The sequence below is a fragment of the Crotalus tigris genome, unplaced genomic scaffold (assembly GCF_016545835.1).
Source record: "Crotalus tigris isolate CLP2741 ecotype Arizona unplaced genomic scaffold, ASM1654583v1 scf7180000017601.7605149639:7615979, whole genome shotgun sequence".
Taxonomy (NCBI): domain Eukaryota; kingdom Metazoa; phylum Chordata; class Lepidosauria; order Squamata; family Viperidae; genus Crotalus; species Crotalus tigris.
The window spans coordinates 1,913,339-1,934,598 of NW_024096505.1; the positions used below are offsets into that span (position 1 = coordinate 1,913,339).

The 21,260-nt window shown below is 37.6% G+C and overlaps 1 protein-coding gene across 1 annotated transcript in view; it reads left to right on the forward strand.

The window, feature by feature from the left end:
• Positions 1–962: 962 nt before the first annotated feature.
• The window catches only part of LOC120319305, a 39,040-nt gene continuing 18,742 nt past the window's right edge, over positions 963–21,260 (forward strand). Inside the window, exons 1-13 of the mRNA XM_039368036.1 lie at positions 963–1,041; positions 2,698–2,810; positions 5,150–5,302; positions 5,663–5,818; positions 6,959–7,105; positions 9,334–9,500; positions 11,245–11,398; positions 12,882–13,028; positions 13,873–14,019; positions 16,453–16,613; positions 18,491–18,580; positions 18,743–18,756; positions 20,688–20,826. Of these exons, the coding sequence (XP_039223970.1) occupies positions 2,729–2,810; positions 5,150–5,302; positions 5,663–5,818; positions 6,959–7,105; positions 9,334–9,500; positions 11,245–11,398; positions 12,882–13,028; positions 13,873–14,019; positions 16,453–16,613; positions 18,491–18,580; positions 18,743–18,756; positions 20,688–20,826 (1,557 nt within the window). The 5' untranslated portion in view covers positions 963–1,041; positions 2,698–2,728. The remainder of the gene's footprint in view (positions 1,042–2,697; positions 2,811–5,149; positions 5,303–5,662; positions 5,819–6,958; positions 7,106–9,333; positions 9,501–11,244; positions 11,399–12,881; positions 13,029–13,872; positions 14,020–16,452; positions 16,614–18,490; positions 18,581–18,742; positions 18,757–20,687; positions 20,827–21,260) is intronic.

Below are 21,260 nucleotides of genomic sequence, written 5' to 3' on the forward strand. Positions count from 1 at the left end.
GATCTCTGTACTAACTTTGTCACCTTCCTCTGGGAACTCTTCATCAACATCTATAAGTAGCAGAAGAAATATTTTAAAGCAGATTTTAACTTCATGTATGAAAATGGTCTCTATTTCTAGCTGTGTCGATCTGAGTATAGTGATACCACAAGAATCAGCCTTGTACAGAACCAATTTCTCTGTAGCTATCCCTCATTTGTAGAATTAGTTACTGAAGATACAATTTAGTTTGACATTTTGTATTTTAAAGGCTTCACAGAATACTATATGAAATTTTTCACAATGTATTAGTGCAGTGTTGAAATCTCCCCATTTACCTCTTGTCTGTGATCATTACTAACCAAAGAATTTGATTAAAAGAGGGGAGTTATTACTGATGAAAAATGCATTCTGTTCATATTATTGAAATATAGAATGGGTTTTCTTGCAGTTTGTATCATAATCAGCTATGCAGAAAAATAGGGAAATGTTATCTTGCAATTTATATTGCTTTATCAACATTTCTTACTAAAAAGTGTAGATGTACAATGCAGTTTGCATTACTTTCAAGAAGACGTAAAAATGAGGGTTGTCACAAAACAGTGCATTCTGAAGATAAAGATTTCCAAGCAAATCTGTCTGAATTCCAGGGCACATCCTTGATGTCAGTATAATGCCAGGGGTTATGGTATATCCAAATATGAAAACATCCAACATACTGCCAGTATGTTGCAGTATGAGCTCAGAGGAACCAATGCTAAGACAGTGAACTAGCTGAACATCTTACAAATAATTAGGGAAGCGTAGCCTGTTGCCCAAGGCCTAACCTATCATGTATGAACAAGCCCTTTGTTCTATGCTCTTTCAAAAATAAAGCACTGCAGGCTCCATTAATGCATGATGTAACTTCACAGTCATTAAAATATGATTCCACAGACTAAGAGGCGCTATGCAAAATTAATACTTCGGCCCCAAGTAAACAGGAAATGTAGTATTACTCCAGGATCCATATCTGCAGGCACTACAGTCAAGTCAGATATTTCTAGCTTCTCAAAAGTTCAAGTAAGATTAAAATCTTCATGTATTTCTTTGTCTTATTTTTTGTTTTCTGTTTTGTAAGTGCCGTGTAAAATTAAATGATCTTTAAAACAATTAAGCTTTTAAATATGTTTTTAAATTGTGGGATAGAGTGGGGTCAGATGAATTTGTTTGGAAAGGGTGGGGCCAGGTGCAGTGAGCTTATATGTGGATATGGAAATATAAAGATTTTCCCACAGGTATTAATCCTCAAGATGGAAATCTGTAGCGATACAATTTCATAAACCACTTGCTACAGAAACAATAGTTTCATTTTATGCTGCACTAGTCAGATCATCAAATAGGATTGATTAGGATGGAATAAAATGGAAACCTATTCCATTCAGAAGGACCCAATGCAAGAAAAAGGTAGACAAAATTGAATGGTTCCAGAGGACAATAAAGATACTAAGAAGTTTGGCAAAGGATCGCTGGGCAAAGGTTAAAAAGAGCTGGCTAGGTTTAGGCTGAAGAAGGCAATGTGGGGAGAGGCATGATAGCATTCCTCAAATACTCCATGGTTTTTCACACAGAAGATAAATAAATTCCAGTATTCTCTGCTGTTCCTGAAGACAGAATTAAATTTAAAGGCCTAAATTACAGACGGTGGGGATAAATGTCCCCTGAATATTAGAAAGAAATTCATAATGATAGGAGTTGAATTGTAAAAAATACCTGGGATGGCTTTCTGGTGAAAGTGTACAAGAGACGTTGGATAACCAACTGTGATACTTTAGCATTGGCCTTAAGTGGATTATCTACAAAAGGGTCTCTTACTCTACGTAATATTTAGCAATGGTATGAATTATTTACAAGCAAACTCATTTCTAGTTTGTTGAATTTCATGTTCTCAATCATACAAAAGCTATTTGTGTTCAAGATGCAGCTCTCTTCAGACTTCAGTACACAAAGCCAGTGACGGAAAGTATTGGCATACACCATAGGCAGAGCAAGGAACTGTGGCAATAATCTTACACAGTTTAATCTGCCTCCTTGAATAACAAAGTCACAACAAATAGTGAAAAGGACTTATGAGATACATTGTAGGACTCCAAATACTTTTAAAAGACAATAATTCCTTAGCGTCTCCACATTAAGTAGAAGGAAGAAGCAGAAGTAGTGCTATGTTATTTAATTAATTTCTTTTTAAGGGTCAGGTTGTGATCTATAAAATACAAGATCTTGCCCTGAAAGCAGCTTTAAAAATACAACTTTAATGCGAACAAAATACAATCCTAAACTCTCTGACGCTCATAAAAAAAATTGAAAATCTCAGAACAGCCCAGAGTGTTCAATGGGAATACTATCACTACCACACTCACCAGGGTAGGGAAATGGGAAAGAATGCTGGCAGGAGAAGTGAAACTTTTGGTTGCAAAAATGTTTTCCTGTTGTTATAAATCCAGTGCAAGTTATTTTACCATGTGATTAAAAACACATTATTTAAGGAGTGAAGTATTTTCTGGTTTGTACAGTTAGGTAGTTGTTACAGAATCACAGCCACAAGTAAGTATTTAGAATTAATCTTAAGAAGAAGCAGAACTTTGCTGCAACATTTTTGAAGGAGAAAGGCTAATTTAATATTTATATTATAGTAATTTATGATTATAAATTATGTTCATGTGTATTTGTATATTTAAGGAACACTGAAGAGCACAGGCTGGATAAAAGAATGGAATTTAAGACCTGCTTAGTACTAGCTACTGCTTTGTGTTTAGGATTTGTAGGCCCTCAAAAGAGTAGTCACCCACCATGTAAGTATATAATATTTATTAATAACTTAAGCAAGGTAAATTGATGATAAAGTCATGGGTTAGCTATTAATTGGTTAATACAGTAAGCAAGCAAAAATGGGTAAGAAACTCATTTTATTTGCTATATCATAATTCATGCATATGAATACTATATATGTGACTATATATTCATATGAGTACATTATAATTATATGAATATATATGACTTTAGAGGGGGGTGTAATGGCTCAGCAATTAAAGACACTGAGCTTGTTAGCTGGAAAGCATTCAGGTTTGAGACCTGAGTGCTGCATGATGGAGTGAGCTTCCATTACTTGCTCCAGCTCCTGTCAACCTAGCAGTTTGAAATCATGCAAATGCAAATAGATAAATAGGTACCACTTTGGTGGGAAGGTAACATTATTCTGTGTACCTTGGCATATACCCATGCTGGCCACATGAGCATGGAAATGTCTGCATAATATTGGCTCCCTCGGCTAAAAAACAGATGAGATGAGCACCAACCCTAGAGTCAAAAACAGCTGGAAAGGGGAAACTTTTATCTTTACCTACAGTATATGATTGTATGTGATATAGTTCATAACCTAAACATATATTTGCTCCAATTAAATAATGTGGGAATTCTAAAGTCCATTGGCCTCATTAGTACATATTTTGAGTAGACATGTATATGATTGTTCTCCAGGATACCATTCCCTCTTTTGGGTCTATGTCTGGCTCTCTTGTTAAATATGTGCAGGTATTATGGAACCATCCAAAAGCATTGGAGTACTGGGTGCATTACCAGATATCCGAACAAATAAGAAGGACATGGGAAATTGGGAAGATCAAATGGAAGAAGAATGAAGTGTTTAACTTTGTTGGCTTCACAGTAAAAATTACAGTAAAAAGTGACAGAAAAAACATGTTTAGATCTACATTTATATGAAATTACTTTTTCCAACATCAAAAAGACTAGCTTTTCAATCACAGGAATGTACTAGAGCAAGAGAGGAGGCAAAAGATTGCATCATGTAGTAAGAGATTAAGGTCTTATCAGTTTCAGGCAGAAGGCAGCCTGGAGAGTACTAGTCAACCTAGGCCACAAAGCTGAGCTTGTTAACTTGTCATTAGCACTTATTAGGGAAGCACTGGCTCTGGGAGAAAAGCTGCTCAGAAAGAGATTGCTTGTAGATACGTAAGCATCCAGACGGTACTTGATTTTTAAGGCTACATCTGCTGGACAGAGGACATGATGACAAAATAGAGGACGTATTTCCTTTTGATGGACATCTGGTAACCCTATCCAAAGTATCTGAACCGGAAAACTTTTGATTGCTGAACTGAAGTAGCCAGGCAAATAGCTTCAAGGATTTGTCCCAGTGGTACTCATAGGCAATTACAAGCAGGGATGTTGGCAGGGGAGGGGAGGGGAGGGGAGGAGAAAAGTGGCAAATGATGACATATGTGTAGTCACCTGAGTGTTGTGATTGTATTTTTGTCAGGATAACTAATGTAACTATGTAAGTCACAGCATTTGGGTGAATACTTCTTTGGGTGTATATTATTTTTGGTATTGTCACATTTTCTCAATGAGAGGCTATTGCAAATTAGAATGCTGAGAAGATTTAGAATGAACTATCCCAGAAAACAGACCATCAGAATTCTAGACCATAAAAAAAAAATCCTTGTGTATTTCTTACAACAAGAAAAATGTTTTGGAGAAAATTGAATCTATATTTAATACATTCTGTTAAAAATCTAAGGGAATCAATGTGGGAATCTGATGTTCAGACACTGCATATCTATGTAAGGAACCTGCCAACATATATTGAAATTATGGCTATAGGATAGAACTTTTTACTTCTTAGTATATTAAATGATCTATTTGTGTGTGGTAGGTTTAATAGACTGGATTTATTTATTTATATTCTTGCTTAAAGCACCAGTATTTAATATGAAAGAGTATATTTAAATCAGCCTTCTACATATGTTAAGAAAGTGTAAAACCATATGGAGAAGGGGATGTTATTAATGATCATGGGATGGTTTAAACACAACTCACAGCTAAAGTTGTACGATACACAGAGAAGTAATAACTGTGATTGTTCCAAATGTATTATTAATAAATATTAGTACAGAATGATTCTTACCTCTAAATCATTGGTTATTATCTTCAGAATTGTGAGTCTTGTATCTTCCATTGAAAAAAAATGGAAACGACTAAGAGAAGAGCATATCAGAAAAGGAGCACTGCTTAATATAGCTAGTCAGAAATACTGACTATTGAATTTGAGAAAAATGCATTCACAGAGAAGAAAAGATCACAGGCAACTGCCCAATTTCTTTCTCCCAAACAGATGCCTGCCAATGTCTAATGGAAGTCAGCAAAAGAGATGAATGTGAATTTTCTTCAGAAAACATTACTGCAGAGCAGTGCACAGCAAATGGATGTTGCTTTGATGCATCGATGCCTGACGTCCCCTGGTGCTTCAAACCATCAGGTGAAAGAGGTACGGAGAGGTGGGCAGCAGAAAGGGAGATTGTCTATGGAGGTCATGGTTGTCCCTAAAGTGCTTTTTGAAAGGCAGCTGGGCTGTCTTTTATTTTCCCCCTTGAAGACGTTTTGCTTTTCATCCAAGAAGCTTCTTTGGTTCTTCTTCACTTCTTCAGAACTGAAGAAGCTTCTTGGATGAGAAGCAAAATGTCTTCAGGGAAAAAAAACAAAGCAAGTCAAGTGGCCTTTTGAAAAGCACCTTTGGGAGAAAGGGAGATTGTACCCCTTCAGGCAGAATGCAACTTTTATTTTTTAAGCCATAGCCAAGCTTATTATCTGGAAAATACAGTGACCTGCATATTATTTATAATAACAGCTTCAGTAACCTATGCAAGGAAAATGATTCCACCAGATGAAAGAAAGGAGTGTGGCTATCAAGGGATCACACGCAAAAGGTGCAAACGAATTGGATGCTGCTTTGATCTAAAGGCATCTGGAGCACCAACCTGTTTTCATCCTCCAGTAAATGACGGTAAGTAATTTTTTGAGTTCTTTAAGACCTAAACAACAAATGAAAGAAAAGCAATAAAATGTATATCCACTTTTCCCAATTTTCTTTAAAATCCATCTCCCCCCCCCTTTTTATTCAATATACTAAAGCAGATATATCTAACCTTGGCAACTTTAAGACTTGTACACTTCAACTTCTAGAATTCCCCAGCCAGCATGGCTGGCTTGGAAATACTGGGAGTTGAAGTCAATGGGTCTTAAAATTGCCAAGGTTGGACACCCCCCCATTATCTAAAGTGTCTAAATCAGTGGTTCTCAAGCCCCAACCGGTTGTAAGTCGAGGACTACTCAGCTGGTGCAGCACCGTTTGCAGACTGGGACTTTTGGCAGGCTCAGCAGGGCAGAGACAGCCTGGAAAATTCCTATTGGCTTTTGAAAGCCAATAGAATTAGACTCTATTCAAGAGAGTCTATTCTATTGGCTTTCAAAAGCCAATAGAAAAAAAGGGAGTAGCACAGCTAAGGAAGAGGGGAAAAAATATGGCGGACTGCGTTGTTTGGCAACCCCCGTGAAATGGTCATTTGACCCCAAATGGGGTCCCAACCCACAGGTTGAGAACCACTGGTCTAAATAATATAACATTAAGATGGTTAGCATATTATATAAATATCATTGCACTGAAATAAAATAATGCGTCAAGATTTATATTAACACAATACAAAGCAAAAAAGAAGCAAAACCAGCTTACAAGTCTACTACTTCAATTTCTGGTAAAAGTATGCTGATACCTCAAAAGAAGTTGCACGTATATAAGAGCTTCATTGCAAAAGCCAAAGCAGCCATCTCTTTAGTTTGCTGTGTTGGCTGAACAGAAATCAGAATTTACAGTCCATCCAGGAGAGGACTTCTGCTACTTGAAAGCTCCGGTTTGTTTTATGAATTAAAGAATAAAACACGATCACCGGGAGGGTTGAAGTAAGACTACTTTACTAAAAATATACTATACTTATACTAAAAAGTTGCCAAGTTGTGTTTTATTCTTTTATTCATAATTATGCCCGGGAGTTGCATTTTTACCAATATTCTTCTATATATATATATATATGAAAAATATAAGGAAAGATGATTTTAATCATGTAATGTGACTCATTTTTCTGAATAGCTTCTCAATACTGTGTAATGGAAGGGAGCGCAAGGCTAGAATGTGGTTATCCAAGCATCAGTGCTGAGGAATGCCAAGCAAAGGGGTGTTGCTTCAATTCATATGACATTAATACCCGGTGGTGCTTTCATCCTCTATCGGACACAGGTAAGTATCCAACGATTTGTTCATGGAAACCACGTTTAACTAAAACTGAAGGAGAGAAAATCAATCTGGTGAGAATAATTTAGGGGTGACTAGAAGGTGTGAGGGTTGGAGCTGGGAAGGTAGAGAACAAACCACTTGGGACCAGAGAGGATCCATTTTATAAATAAAAACCAGATGCTATTAACAAGTGAGCATGATACATGGACTGCAAGCAGTCTGCTCCATTCAAGGAATGACATAAACTCAGCATTTATACTTTGGCATAGATGTAGATAGGGGGGGGGGGAGAGAAAAAAATATTCTAGTTTTTTAGGCTCTGTACAAGTAGATTTTTGTTGTGCTAGCATCATTCATATTTGCAATAAAACATCTTATCTAATCAAACTGAGTTTTGACTTTCCTGGAAGTGTGCTGAGTTCCGTGAGGAAGAATTATTGTTGTAGTGGCTTGCCATGCAACCCCGATAAGTGTAATGACTTTAACTGTTATCTTATCTCCATTGCTTGTTTTTTATTATAATATGACTCTATAGTAGAATGTTTTTATCTCTGAAAGCTGCCATAGCAGACTTCTGTCTTAAAGGGGGCAAAGAAATATTGTAAATAAATGTATAAATTTATTCATAATAGAATATTTTATAGAATACTTTAATTGGCCAAGTGTGATTAGACACACAAGGAATTTGTCTCTGGGGCATCTCTCAGTGAACGTGCAAAGTAATAACAGAGTAATAATCATCATCATAATGATATCAATAAGAAGTAAGTCTTTGCTTGAGATGGGAGATCTTTCCCCTAAGATGAATCATATTGTTTTTCTACATCCATTGTTATAACAATTTCTAGATTAGTGTATATATATATATATATAGGTCTTTGGTTGTTCGGGTTTTCTCCCGTGTAAAATTGGAAGTGTCTTGGCGACGTTTTGATGAAGTCCCATTCGTCATCTTCAGGCTGGTGTTTTCAGCTTCTTGCTTCTAGGAGCAATGTGTGATCATAGCTGTTTCTTCCTTTTAACTGCTAGTGAGGGTATGAACTGATTGGATGGGAGCTTGGCTGTGTTCTGATCAGTAGCAACTTGACAGCATATATACTGTATATATATAAAAATAGTACTAAAAATAGAGGAATAATTCCTGGGTGTATACATGTTAAGAAATAAAATGTGATCACCAGGAAGAAATATAAAACATTTAAAAGTTTTAAATATAAAACGCTAAAAGTTTTAAATATAAAACGCTAAAAGTTTTAAATATAAAACATTAAAAGTTTTTAATAAAAAGCAGACCTAGCTTTTGTTGGCTCCTGCCAACATCATCAGGGTACAAAACAAATTTTATGGGATAAACATTTATAGTCAAGCCAGCGCCTGCGCTCGACTTCTGGAACATGTAACAGGTCCCAACCGGCCAATCACTGTATCTGTACCAATCTCTACACAATTAGTTAATTTGTCCTCATCCCCCCCAATTGATCAATAGCCCTCTTGAATCACGGGTGCAGAGAGGTGGGAGAATAGCAACCAATATGCATGTAGATAAGGGGGATGAGGACAAATTAACTGTGTAGAGATTGGTACAGATACAGTGATTGGCCGGTTGGGACCTGTTACACGTTCCAGAAGTCGAGCGCAGGTGCTGGCTTGACTATAAATGTTTCTCCCATTGATTTGTTTTGTACCCTGATGATGTTGGCAGGAGCCAACGAAAGCTAGGTCTGCTTTTTATTAAAAACTTTTATATTTAAAACTTTTAAATGTTTTATATTTCTTCCTGGTGATCACATTTTATTTCTTAACACACACACACACACACACACACACACACACACACACACACACACATTAACATCAGCATTTTCCCTCATAATGCTATTGTTTGCTATTGTTCCAGCACTCTTATATCAATTTGCATTGTGTAAATCATCACAATGCCTAGAAAACAATCCTCTTTAACGCTTTCAAAATTTGGGAAGCTTGAAGATACAGAAAACAGAAAGGGGGTAGGATTTGTTTGTTCATCCTTTTTCAGCCTCTTCCTTAACCATGCCGCCATACTTGTGGCTATATTAACTAAAATATACATGCTATTATTTTTGAGAATTCTCACAATGCTATAACAGAAGTATGAGCATCACTGAAAGAGGGACAATGATGCTGCTTTATTACCAAGAGAAAATATTCAAAGACATCAAGACTCAACTTTTTTACTATAATTTTGTTTTAAGTACCTGCGAGGCTATGTGGAATGGCACCCAAGAGACGAGTGTCGTGTGGAGCTCCTGGCATCTCTGCTGATGAATGCATGGCGAAAGGATGCTGCTATGAACATTACCAGTACGCCAAAACAGTCCCCTGGTGTTTCCAGCCATATGAAAAACAAGGAAATTATTCTTTCTGAAGAACAAAATTGAAAGAAATGTGGTTTGTTTGAAGATGCTTACAAAGTGAAGGGCAATAGACATAACATTCATATGGGGATTTGCTCATATTCTTTGTATTATTGTAGTAAATGTTTAGTGTTGAATATTTTGAGGGTATTCTGCTTTACTTCTCACTTTTGCAGAAGGAAGAATTATAGCATCATTACTAAAATTATCGAAGAATAAATCAACAGCAAATTCATATTTTTGCACAATTCCTGAATTATAAATAATATTCAATTCACTGACTAAACATTCAAAATAAACAATCTGAAAGTACATTAAGGTTTGTACTCAGTGCACAGATTTAAAGGCATTTGTTCAGCTTTGGCTGTTGGATAGAGTCTTACCCCTTCTTGGATAGATCGCTGTAAAGGCATGTACACAAATATATCCTTGGATATTTTAGCCATATAGGTGGTCCAAAATAGGGGAACTAGATTTTTAAATAAGAACAGAGCAAAGACAACCATGCTTACTCCATTTGAACACCTTTCCAATCCTAGGTGCAATTAAAGCAGAGGCCCCCAAACTTTTGGGCACCAGGGACCGGTTCCATGGAGAGAGGTTTCTCTGTGGACAGGAGGGGGTGTGGTTTCATGTACTGCTTGAATCCCATGGATGGAGCTTTGCTTGTCTGCCCCGCCCGGTTTCTGGAATGTGCGGACTGGTGCCGGTCCACAAAGCGGGGGTTGGGGACCCCTGCTTTAAAGCAACACAGGTATCCCTCATTTAGCTTCATACAGTGACTGTTTGCAGTTATGACAGTGATAAAAAAGTAACTTTGTGACCAATCCTCACACTTATGATGCTTCCAAATTTCTAAAGCAAAGGAAAGCTGAATTAAGATCATAAGCACAGTCATGTTTTCACTTAACAACCATTTTGTTTAACAACTGAGTTGCTGGTCCCAGTTGTGGTCACTAAATGAGGATTACCTAAAATTAGCTTGAATTCTAAGTATTGTAAAGGTCACTCACTTCAGAATGCTTTGCTTTTAAAATTAGGAAAACTGGTTTTCTTCCAGATTAGAATAAACATAAAAGCAAGTCTTCTTGGGAACTTCATACCATTCTGTCAGTTATCCAGACTTAAAGAAACTGGACTTTTCCCATGGCTTTTGTTGCTTTTATTTAATTGAATTTTAATTGGTTCTGACGTTGGGATTAGTGTTTAAGGGTATATATTTTCCCTCTTTCCTCTTAGATTTAAATTATCTTTCGAAGAAATGTTTCCTATATTCTGTGAGTACATTTGAGAAGGAAAATGCATTTTGATGAAATGCAAAATGGGGTGTTACTCAATCTACATACTTATCTGAGACGTTACTTTCCATATTGCTAAGAATGGGGGGGGGGGAGTTTATACTAGCCAGCAGAAAGTACCAGAAAGAACAGAGTAGAGTGATGGAGCAAAAGCCTTTTTTAGTAAATTGGTGTTGGTATGAAGCAGAGGGGATTTTTTTTAAAGGCTTTCCTTCTTAGTTTGCTAAAATTTGTTTCATCTGAAACTGTTCAATATTTGACAGTTGGCTAATGGCCCATCTTGGCTTTTATAAACACCTGACTGACATTTATTATTTTTCCCTTGCAAATATTATCCAGATACCTCCACCACACATCTAATAAAAATCTAAATAACATTTTCTAATTACTTAAGGTGGGGCTTAACCGATAATTTGTTATCTGAATGAAGTACACAAACATTGTGATATAAAATAAGCTCCATTTATGCCACATAATACTCTCTTTGATCCAAATCCCTACTTTCCAAGAGTTGTGTGCTATGAAGAATCAGAAAAGGGTCTGGTTATGTCTAGCTATTTTAATTCTAGGTTGCAGCATACTGCTCGAAGGGGCAAGAGCTCCACGTAAGTACTTTACTTTAAACTAGCATTTTGCTGCATGGAAGTAAGTACATGGAAGACACTAAATATGATATTTAACTCACCTAATATTTGGACAGTTTTATCTCATTGCTGATATGTGGAATCTTCTAGATAATCTTATTTCTGCTATTGCTAAGCTTTACTGGTTTGACAGTCATTCATCAGTTAGGCAGGAGTCCCTGACACCTGGGCTGCGGACTACTGCCACTCCGTGGTCTGTTGGGAACCAGACTGAGCAAGAGGCAGGTGAGTATGTGAAGCTTCATCTGTGCAGGCAGAGGAGCTAGGTTGCCCGTGTGAAACCATTCCCTCCCCTTCTCCCGCCGCCTCTGCTGCTGCTGGTCTATGAATCCAGAAAGGTTGGGGACTGCTGAATTAAGGATTAAACTATGCACGCATGCTTTACAGTATAACATTTTAAAACATAAGTTACAAAGGGTTGTCCAGCTTCGTTAGCCCAGGACTTCATATTAAAGCATCCCCAATTGATGAGTCTCTAGCCTGTTATTGAACATATCCAGTGAAAAGGAACTTATCATTTCTGCAAGTGATAACATTATTCCAATGTAAAATTGCTCTTATTGTTACAATCATTATTCCATGTCTTGCTTCTCTGCTCTTTGGGTAACATCTATATAGAAGAAAACTACATTTTCCAGCTAAAGAGCAAAGACATGTTTATTTAATTCTAGCATTACATCCCAACATCTCTCTCTTGTGCTTATGCAGAGAGATTCCATCACTTGATCCTTTGAATTGTTGCTTCCTCCACAGAGAACTTTTTATAATCCAACATCTTCTACTAATTTGGATTCATAGATTTGGTCTCATAGGTTGGTCTGAAAGACCATGCTGGTTGGACAGCATGAAGGCGTAGCACATGCAGGTGACTGTAGGTTAGGAGAGTTAACATTAAAAGTTAACACCCATCTGATTTGGTATAATATTGCAGGATTAACAGCTTTTGAGCATGACTGAATCTAGAAAGTTGAAGCTTAAGAGGAAACACAGATTTTCTTAAAACATGCATCTTTGGATAAGTATGTTAATGGCAAACATTCAAAATAGCACCTAACTATTGAACTATTTCAGCAACAAGGAATTAGCTCAGTAACAAGATCCCTTGGTTTGGATTGATTTTGCTAACAGACTGGAACAATGTGCCCTTTACAAGGTGTCTTTTAAAAGAAACTAACCATGAAGTAGCCAATTATTATATTAATCTTTCACAGCAACGTTTAAAAGTGGGAATTGTGGGCAGTAGGGCAGCATATTCACTCACTTGTCAAAAATTTAAGTGGGGAGACACTTTTTCTGCATTTCTGAAGTTCTACATTTTTATAAAAAATAGTACTCCAACATTCTTTTTGCAATACACATGATGCTGGCTTCCATGGTGATAGCTAAAAAAATGACTTGCCATACAGGGTAACATGGGATAACCATGAATTTTGTCTTTTGACAGCAAAAAGCCGATGTGACGTTGATCCCCACAAACGATCCAACTGTGGACCTCCCGGGATCACTTCCCAGGAATGTGAAAATAAAGGATGTTGCTTTAATTCAAAAGTGCCAGGAGTCCCTTGGTGCTTTAAACCAACCCCTCCAAAATGTAATTGATCTATGTGATACTAAATCAGACTTTTCCAGCTCTTAAATTAGGGGTGTCAAACTCAATTTCATTGAGGGCCGCATCAGCATTGTGGTTGTCCTCGGGGGTGGGTGGGTAGGTGTGGCCTACTGGGTGGGCATGGCTGGAGTGGGTGTGGCCTACTGGGTGGGCATGGCCAGCTCTACATCGTTCATGTGAAAGGTGCCTGTGGGGCCCTGGGCAGGAATGGGAAGGATCTGAAGGTCTCTGGCAGAAGGGGGTGGGACCAGGGCAAGCACCAAGGCATGGTTCATTGGAAGAGCCTGCTGAAACCCCTCCCCCAGAGCCCATCAAGCCGAATATCTGAAGTAAGCAAGGGCCATTTGCTGGCCACATCTAGGCAATGGTGCATTTCTTCATTCCTCAAAAAGGGTGACACCTTGCCAGCATGCACCCAGGGGAAGGAGCGGATGCGGCAGGGGCTGGTTCCTCGCTGTTTCCAGGCGGCCTTGTGGAGCTAAGGCTGAATGCGTTTCAGCATAGATAGCCACCACAAAATTGTACATTGGCTCTCGGCCGTTCTGGGGGGCCGTTCCCTCACTGTTTCCAGGATGGCTTTGCAGGCCACGTGAAACCATGTCGTAGGCCACATCCGTCCCCCCGGCCTTGTGTTTAATATGTCGGTCTTAAATGATATCCAAATTGGTGGAATAGATAAGAACTTTGAAACAGCTATCTTGCTGGTGATAGCAGTGAGACCATATCACAGATACACACGATGCTGGCTTCCATGGTGATAGCTAAAAAAAAAATGATTTGCCATACATGGTAACATGGGATAACTATGAGTTTTGTCTTTTGACAGCAAAATGCCGATGTAACATTGATCCCCACAAACGATGCAACTGTGGACCTCCCGGGATCACTTCCCAGGAATGCGAAAATAAAGGATGTTGCTTCAATTCAACAGTGCCAGGAGTTCCTTGGTGCTTTAAACCAACCCCTCCAAAATGTAATTGATCTGTGTGATACTAAATCAGACCCCAAAATTTATGTTTTATGTATAGAAAGGTATTATCTGAAAGAAGATATAGCCTCAATGATAGAGGCAAGCTTGAAAGTTAGTTGAAGAGTACTGAAACATTATCCAAAGTATGCAGTGTATGTAAATCCATTTTCTCAACTACTCTTAGTTGACAGTTTGTCAATTATTGAGGTCACAAATAGAGGTAGCTGAAATTCAGAAAAATAAATAGATCTAAAGATGATCTAGATCAGTGGTTCTCAACCTGTGGGTCGGGACCCCATTTGGGGTCGAACGACCATTTCACGGGGGTCGCCAAACAACGCAGTCCGCCATATTTTTTTCCCCTCTTCCTTAGCTGTGCTACTCCCTTTTATTCTATTGGCTTTTGATAGCCAATAGAATAGACTCTCTTGAATAGAGTCTAATTCTATTGGCTTTCAAAAGCCAATAGGAATTGTCCAGGCTGTCTCTGCCCTGCTGAGCCTGTCAAAAGTCCCATTCTGCAAACGGTGCTGCACCAGTTGAGTAGTCCTCGACTTATGACCGGTTGAGTAGTCCTCGACTTACGACTGGTTGGGGGGTCGCGGCATTAAAAAGGTTGAGAACCACTGATCTAGTATCTAAGCAAATTTGTGATAATTAAAGATGCTGCTTGTATGAGCAAAAACTCTAAGCAAAAAATTTGGTCTGTGTAGTACTTCTGATTCAACTCCAGGAGTTTCAGTGGAAGACTGCAAATGTAACATCTGTTTGTATCTCTTTAATGTAGCCACATCTTTTCTGGGATCGTACAGCTGTGGCTGCCACTTATCTGCTTTAAAGAGTTACAGACAGGAGTTACGTTCCCACACCTTCATTTTCAAAGCTGTCCTTTGGAACAAATCTCAACCACTGTACAGGACAATCAGATTTAGGGTCACAATTAGGGTCCATCAAGAGAACCCTTAAAAGCTATCCGTTAGATTTTGAGTTCTTGTGAAACATGCACACCTGATTTTACCTTTTGAAAGAGAAATGAGGCAGGAGATCTGTGAGATTAATTTATATTATTCATTAGGCCATGGGCAGTTTTAATTCTTAAATATGAGTCAGCATCTTAAAAGTATTGTAATGCATTTTGAACTATAGGCATTCTTTATTATGTCAGGCCATTGTAATTTTGATTACAATTTTAATTATAATTACACACTGCTTACTAAATTTTGTCTGAAAATAGTATGTGTTCTTACCCTATTATTTCATGTACATAGTTAGGGGTTGAAGTCTGCTAAATAAATAATTCTCTTGGCTGCTAGTAATTTCTGGGTAAGAGGTATTCTTTTGGAACATTGCTTAGAAGTAACACAACTATATGATAAAGTCTTTTTTTGGGAAGTAACAGAGCCCAAACTGCTTTTGACAATCATTACAACCCAAGCCCAGTTAGATGAGTTATTATTCAGAGGTTCCTTAAGGTGAGACATTTAAATACTTCAATATCGTTCTGAAATGATTTCCTAAACAACACAGCATAGTTTGCAATGTTATGAAGAATATAGGGTTTTGTTTTGCATTTCTCAGTGATTTGATACATATTTTATTAAACTTATTACTTTAACTGCTACAATATTTTTAGTTCTTATTCCTCCTGCTCAGATGAGTTGAAAATTATTGTAACGGAACATAATAAAATATAAGTTTAATAGTGCTCCCTTTAGCGGATTTTGAATGCAGCAGATTCCAGAAATAATGGATAGACCATTGTATCTGAATAGTCTAGATAAGGTAGTCATATTTGCATATATTTTGTTACATTTTTATGCAATTCCTGTCATTCTATGTCATTTTAATTATGACTTCATTATGCAAATAATACACATTGACACAAAAATATAATTTTCATCATTTGCAAAATGATTCTATTCAGTGCTTTTTTTCTAAAAAAAAAAAAAAAAAAAAAAGGTGCCAGAACTCATGCACATCGTACAACCCGCCTTACCTACCCTACAAGGTTCCATTCAAAAAGAGTGCTGGAACTCTGTTCTGGGCATTCTATGACAAAAAAAGCCCTGATTCTATTACACAAATGTAAATTATGTATTCTTTCAGATTTAATGGACATTCAGAACTAATAATGACTTCTTCTGAATGGTACATTAAATTGAGATTTTTAAATCACCCTCCGTTACAGTCAGAGAAATCCATGATAAATGCATGCATGGAATCTGAATGTTAATAAAACGGGGGTCAGCACTTATCTGTCTATGTAAAACACAGCACCTCCTGATGGCTTCACCCAACAATACATCACCCAATTGTTACCAAGATAGACAGCATGTACAGCTATAGTATCTAGAATCTACTATAAATAGTGTATTCAGAACCAAATTACAGCTAGCCCTGACCCACTAATCCTGAGTTAATTTATTTTCCAAACAGATAGAAAGGTGTGTCCTACAGATGTGAAACTCCGGAAGAACTGTGGCTATCCAGGAATCCCGGCTGATAAATGTGCAAAAAGAAAGTGCTGTTTTGACAGCAAACCACCTGGTGTCCCATGGTGCTTTTTTCATATCATTGTGGAAGAAGGTAAGGAACAAGTATGTTTCGATGAATGCAACAACCTTTTAAAGGAGACACATGCTAAGATACTTTCTGGCATACAGTACAGTATAGATTTCCATTGTGAGTAGAACTCCTCATTTAACTGCATTTGCTTACAGTACCTTAGAATTAAAATGATGTATGCACATTTAATTTTTATATCAGCGTTTTTCCCTGTTTCTTAGTTTATAATCTGCTAGCAGGAATTTTGGGGGGGGGGGTATTTTGTCTTTCCTTTGAGGAAGGGGAAATTATTATTATTATTTTTTAAACTACCTTAAGTCTGTTTTAGGGCTTAGGCTACAGTTTGGGTAGAGATTCCCATCTCAAAGTGACAGGACACAATGTCACCAATTTCAATAATCATAGCCTGGGAATTTGCACATAAAAAAATAACAAAACAAAAACACGGTCTGCATGGGTTTCCCAGGCACTTCGTCTTCTCAAAACCCAGGTTTCAGATTATTCTAGAAGTTAAAAAAAAGAGAGAGAAAACATTTTGTTTAATTTTCATTTTATTCAGAAACTGCTATAAACTCTGCAATCTAGGAGCCATTTTCTTAAAACATAGACCAGGGTTCTCCAAACTTGACAACTTCAGGATTTGTGGACTTGAACTCCCAGAATTCCTCAGCCAGCTGGTTGGGGAATTTTAGGAATTGAAGTCCACAAAACTTAAAGTTGCCAAGTTTGGAGAGCCCTGACACAGAGCACTGGCTGCTTTCATCAGAAAGCAATGGTTATGATTCTGAATGCAGCTAGATTCACTTAAGACCCTCAGTTTTATATCTACATTTTGAGAACAGTTCCAGCATTGCAGGCAGTGATGTATGTCTTCCTAAAGTGGAATGAGAGGTGAGATTGAAGGGAGAAACCGATACCGGGTTAAGGACCATAGTGGTAAATATCAATGAGAGCACTAACTTTGATTCTGCTTTTGGTCTTCTGAATGCTGCAGCCCATTACAGATGAGTGGCATGTGTGTCTAGGGCAAATTGTGATGCAAGGTGTACTGCAATGGGATGTTCTGAACCCCAACTTTTTGTACTTGCATCTTAACTTTATATGCTAGTATGTACAGGTTGTCTTCAACTTACAACCACAATTGAGCCCAATATTTCCATTGTTAAGCAAGGCAGTTGTTAAGTGGATTTTCCCCATTTTATGACCTTGTTGCCACTTTTATTAAGTGAATCATGTGATCATTAAGTTGACTTTGCTTGTTGGAAGCAAATAGTGAACACATGACCCCAGGACAGTGCAACTGTCTTGGAGTCATGTGATCACCATGTGCTAAATATATGCGATAACCATGTGCTAAATATATGCCAAATGCTAAGTGCCCAAACTTTGATCGCGTGACTGTGAGGACACTGCAATGGTTGCCAGTGTGAAAACCAATCGTAGGTCACTTTTTCCAGTGCTGTTGTAATTTCAAAGAGTCACTAAACAAATGGTTGTAAGTTGAGGACTAGCTACAAATCATGGACTTTGTGTGATGATGTCAGGATTCATATTTGACTTTTGAACATATACACACAATTTCCCGTGTAAGTGCCGGACACAACACTGGAAAACACTGAGTAACATAAAGCCAATTGGAAGGGACCCTCGTTCAGTTGTTGTGATGTGAATAGATTTGATATAAGCCAATTCTAAATGTTGCAGACAAAAGAGGCTCTAACTTACTGGGACGGAAACCAGCATCAGAGTAAGAAGGAAATTAGTGTGATAAATATTTCAGAGACAAAAACTTGCAGTTATGGTCCTAGTAGAATATGTGTTGTTACTTTTTTGGGGAGTTGATAGAAATAGAAATAAGAGAGAAAAGCTGAAAAAAGCTTGACTTTTTTTCCGTTTTCTTCCTTTTCAGAGTGTTAAAATGATGCTTCAGGAAGGAGCTTTCACAAAGAGCGTGCTTTCAACAGAACTATTCAAGCACAATGTTATCCCATGTGCTGTAGTAATTTTGGTTCTGTCATACATTATTGCATCTTAATAATAAACACTTAATTACAGATTTTATCACTTCTTTACATCTGCTAAAGGCAATCATGATGATAAGAAAGCAATATTTTTATGTTTATGAATGCACTATAAATTTGCCTCTTGTGTTGATATCCAGGTAGTAGCCTATAGGTGAGACATTAACTTTTTGTAACTGGAAATTTCATTTGTGATGGGCTTCTGTAATTAGAAATATACCACTTAAATAATATGCTATTAAATCATGCAAAACAAACTGAACATAAATGTTTGTGCTAATAGACCATCAAGTATGCTTTATGAAGTTTACTATAAATCCTTGTCAATGATAAACAGCTTCTGACATCTTAAATAACAGCAGAGAATGAATGAATGAATGAATGAATGAATGAATGAATGAACGAACGAATGAATTTCAGAACTCTCTCTGCTTTGGGGCAGCAGTTTCACCCAATTTGGAAATCAAGAGGCAAGGAGGAAGTTTCTCCTGTACTTCTTCAATTACCCAACCTGCAACGTCTTCCCCACCTACCAAGTCCCTCTCTTTCTCAGTGTTAGTTACCATCTGCAGAAGACCTATTGTGCAGCCATGTAAGCAGCATGGGTTTGTGAGGATACTGAAAGTAGAAATGGTAAAGAAGTGATCTGAATATATGTATCGACCACGCACTGAGTAGCAGGCCCATATTTACATACAGACAACCATCCAACCTCAAGCAGATGCTCACAAGCAACAAAAAAGAACACGACCATGTTGCCAAGATGGAAACCAGATTCTGCAACACAGCCTTTGTCCCCAAATCTACACCACAACAGCACTATCACAAGCCCCAATAATATATATTCAAGATTACAAGTACCGTTACAAGCTGTTCCTTCAATGGGATATCTGTCATCAGCTGCCAGCAGGGCCATTCTGTATTCTACACAGAACAAATGGGCAACGTTTGCACAAAAAAATTAATGAACACAAGGACTCAAGCATAAAAAAATAATATCAGAGCCTTCTAATCTTCCAGGATATTCTATAGCAAGCCTCCAACTTACTGCTTGAGAAAGCAGGGCTTTAAGCACAGAGTGAAAAATTGTTGAACTCATATACATCAAAAGAGTTCACACAATCTGAATTCCCAGCATGATTTTTTTAACATGCCACAAATGTTAATTGATGCGTGCTTGCAATCTGTCTCACATATAAACAGCATTTACACAACCAACTTATCTCCTCCTCTCTTCCCCTCCATCCCACCCAGTTTAAATCCTGTATCAGTCCAGCCACTCTATGAAGTAGCCTGCCACTAATAACAAATGTTTAATAAACGTTTTTAGAAAAGGTACCACCAGGTACCTTTTAATAAAAAGTTCTTAGAAAAGGTACCACCAGGCTCCTTTTGGGGGGGGGGCTGGAATCTTTGGTGTGTGAATATTCTTTCCCAAGAATCAAATTTTCAAGCTAATTCCTCCAGCACTGAGAGTCCAGATATGCTCTACCTCAAATTTTTTCCCACCTTCTACCAGGGAGGGAGGGAGGGTAGGTTAGGGGGACTGTATAATGCAATAGGAATGAATGGTGGAAAACTAGGTCTCTCTTCAGACGCTACAGTTTAAAAGATAAAGGATTGATTTTGCTCTCATGAGAATGGTCCCACCCACTCCCCAAACCCTTCAATTTCAATTCTTAGGGTCATATAAAAGGTAGAAACCTATTAGAAAGTCAGATATGATCTCCAGAAGTGATTGGGTGGCCTGTCTGATGAAGGAGGACAGCAGAATGGTTAGAGGAGACTTTGCCTTTGGCTGGCTAAATAATGAGCCCCCTGAATCTCTTAGAGGAGTCTGCAGTCAAATCACAGTAAGATCCTCTTGCAAAAGGAAGTTCTGGTGAAAGAATAGAAAATGAAAATAAAAGCAACATTCAAAATGTTCACCCTGTTACTTAATTCTTAATTTAATGGAGTTTGCCAATTATTAATCTTTTCTTTATAGCCGTCTGGATACAATATCATCAGATTTGATTAAATATTTACTGACTTATTCTTATATTTATTTATTGTAAATATTCGTTTTGTAAATGACATTTTTAGAATATATATGATTGTGGAAGATAATTACCACAAGAAGAACTTGAAAGGTGAAGTGGTGCTAGACACATCCAGAGCTACGGAAAGCCAATGGATGAATGATAAAATGGCAATTTATGTAACATGTTGTGAATATTTTACAGTAATGTAAGAATGAAGTACAGAATTTCTAGAAACCTGCCTCTTGCTGTCAGAGAGAGCATTGTTTTAAAGGATGAGATGAATAAAGACCTCATTATAAAGCTTTCAAGTTCTTCTCAGGAAGCACTCAAAATATTTGTCAGAATGAACTAGAACAAGCAAAGCTAATATGAGAGAGCAATACAAACCTATTTCTTCAGCTGGTTCTTCCTCACCTGAGGAACTTTCAAATGAAGAGCAGTTTTCAGGCATTGTTCCTCATGGCTCAAAAATGGAGGAACAGAATAAGGGGAACAATGGGTTCTTGTGACCACAAACATATTGGATAATTATCTAAGACATTAAACAAGGTGTAAGAAATGTTGCTGCAATAATCTATTACATATGGTTGTTGTTCTGTTCGCGAGTCAAGGGCATTTAAATGAAGCGAGTAAC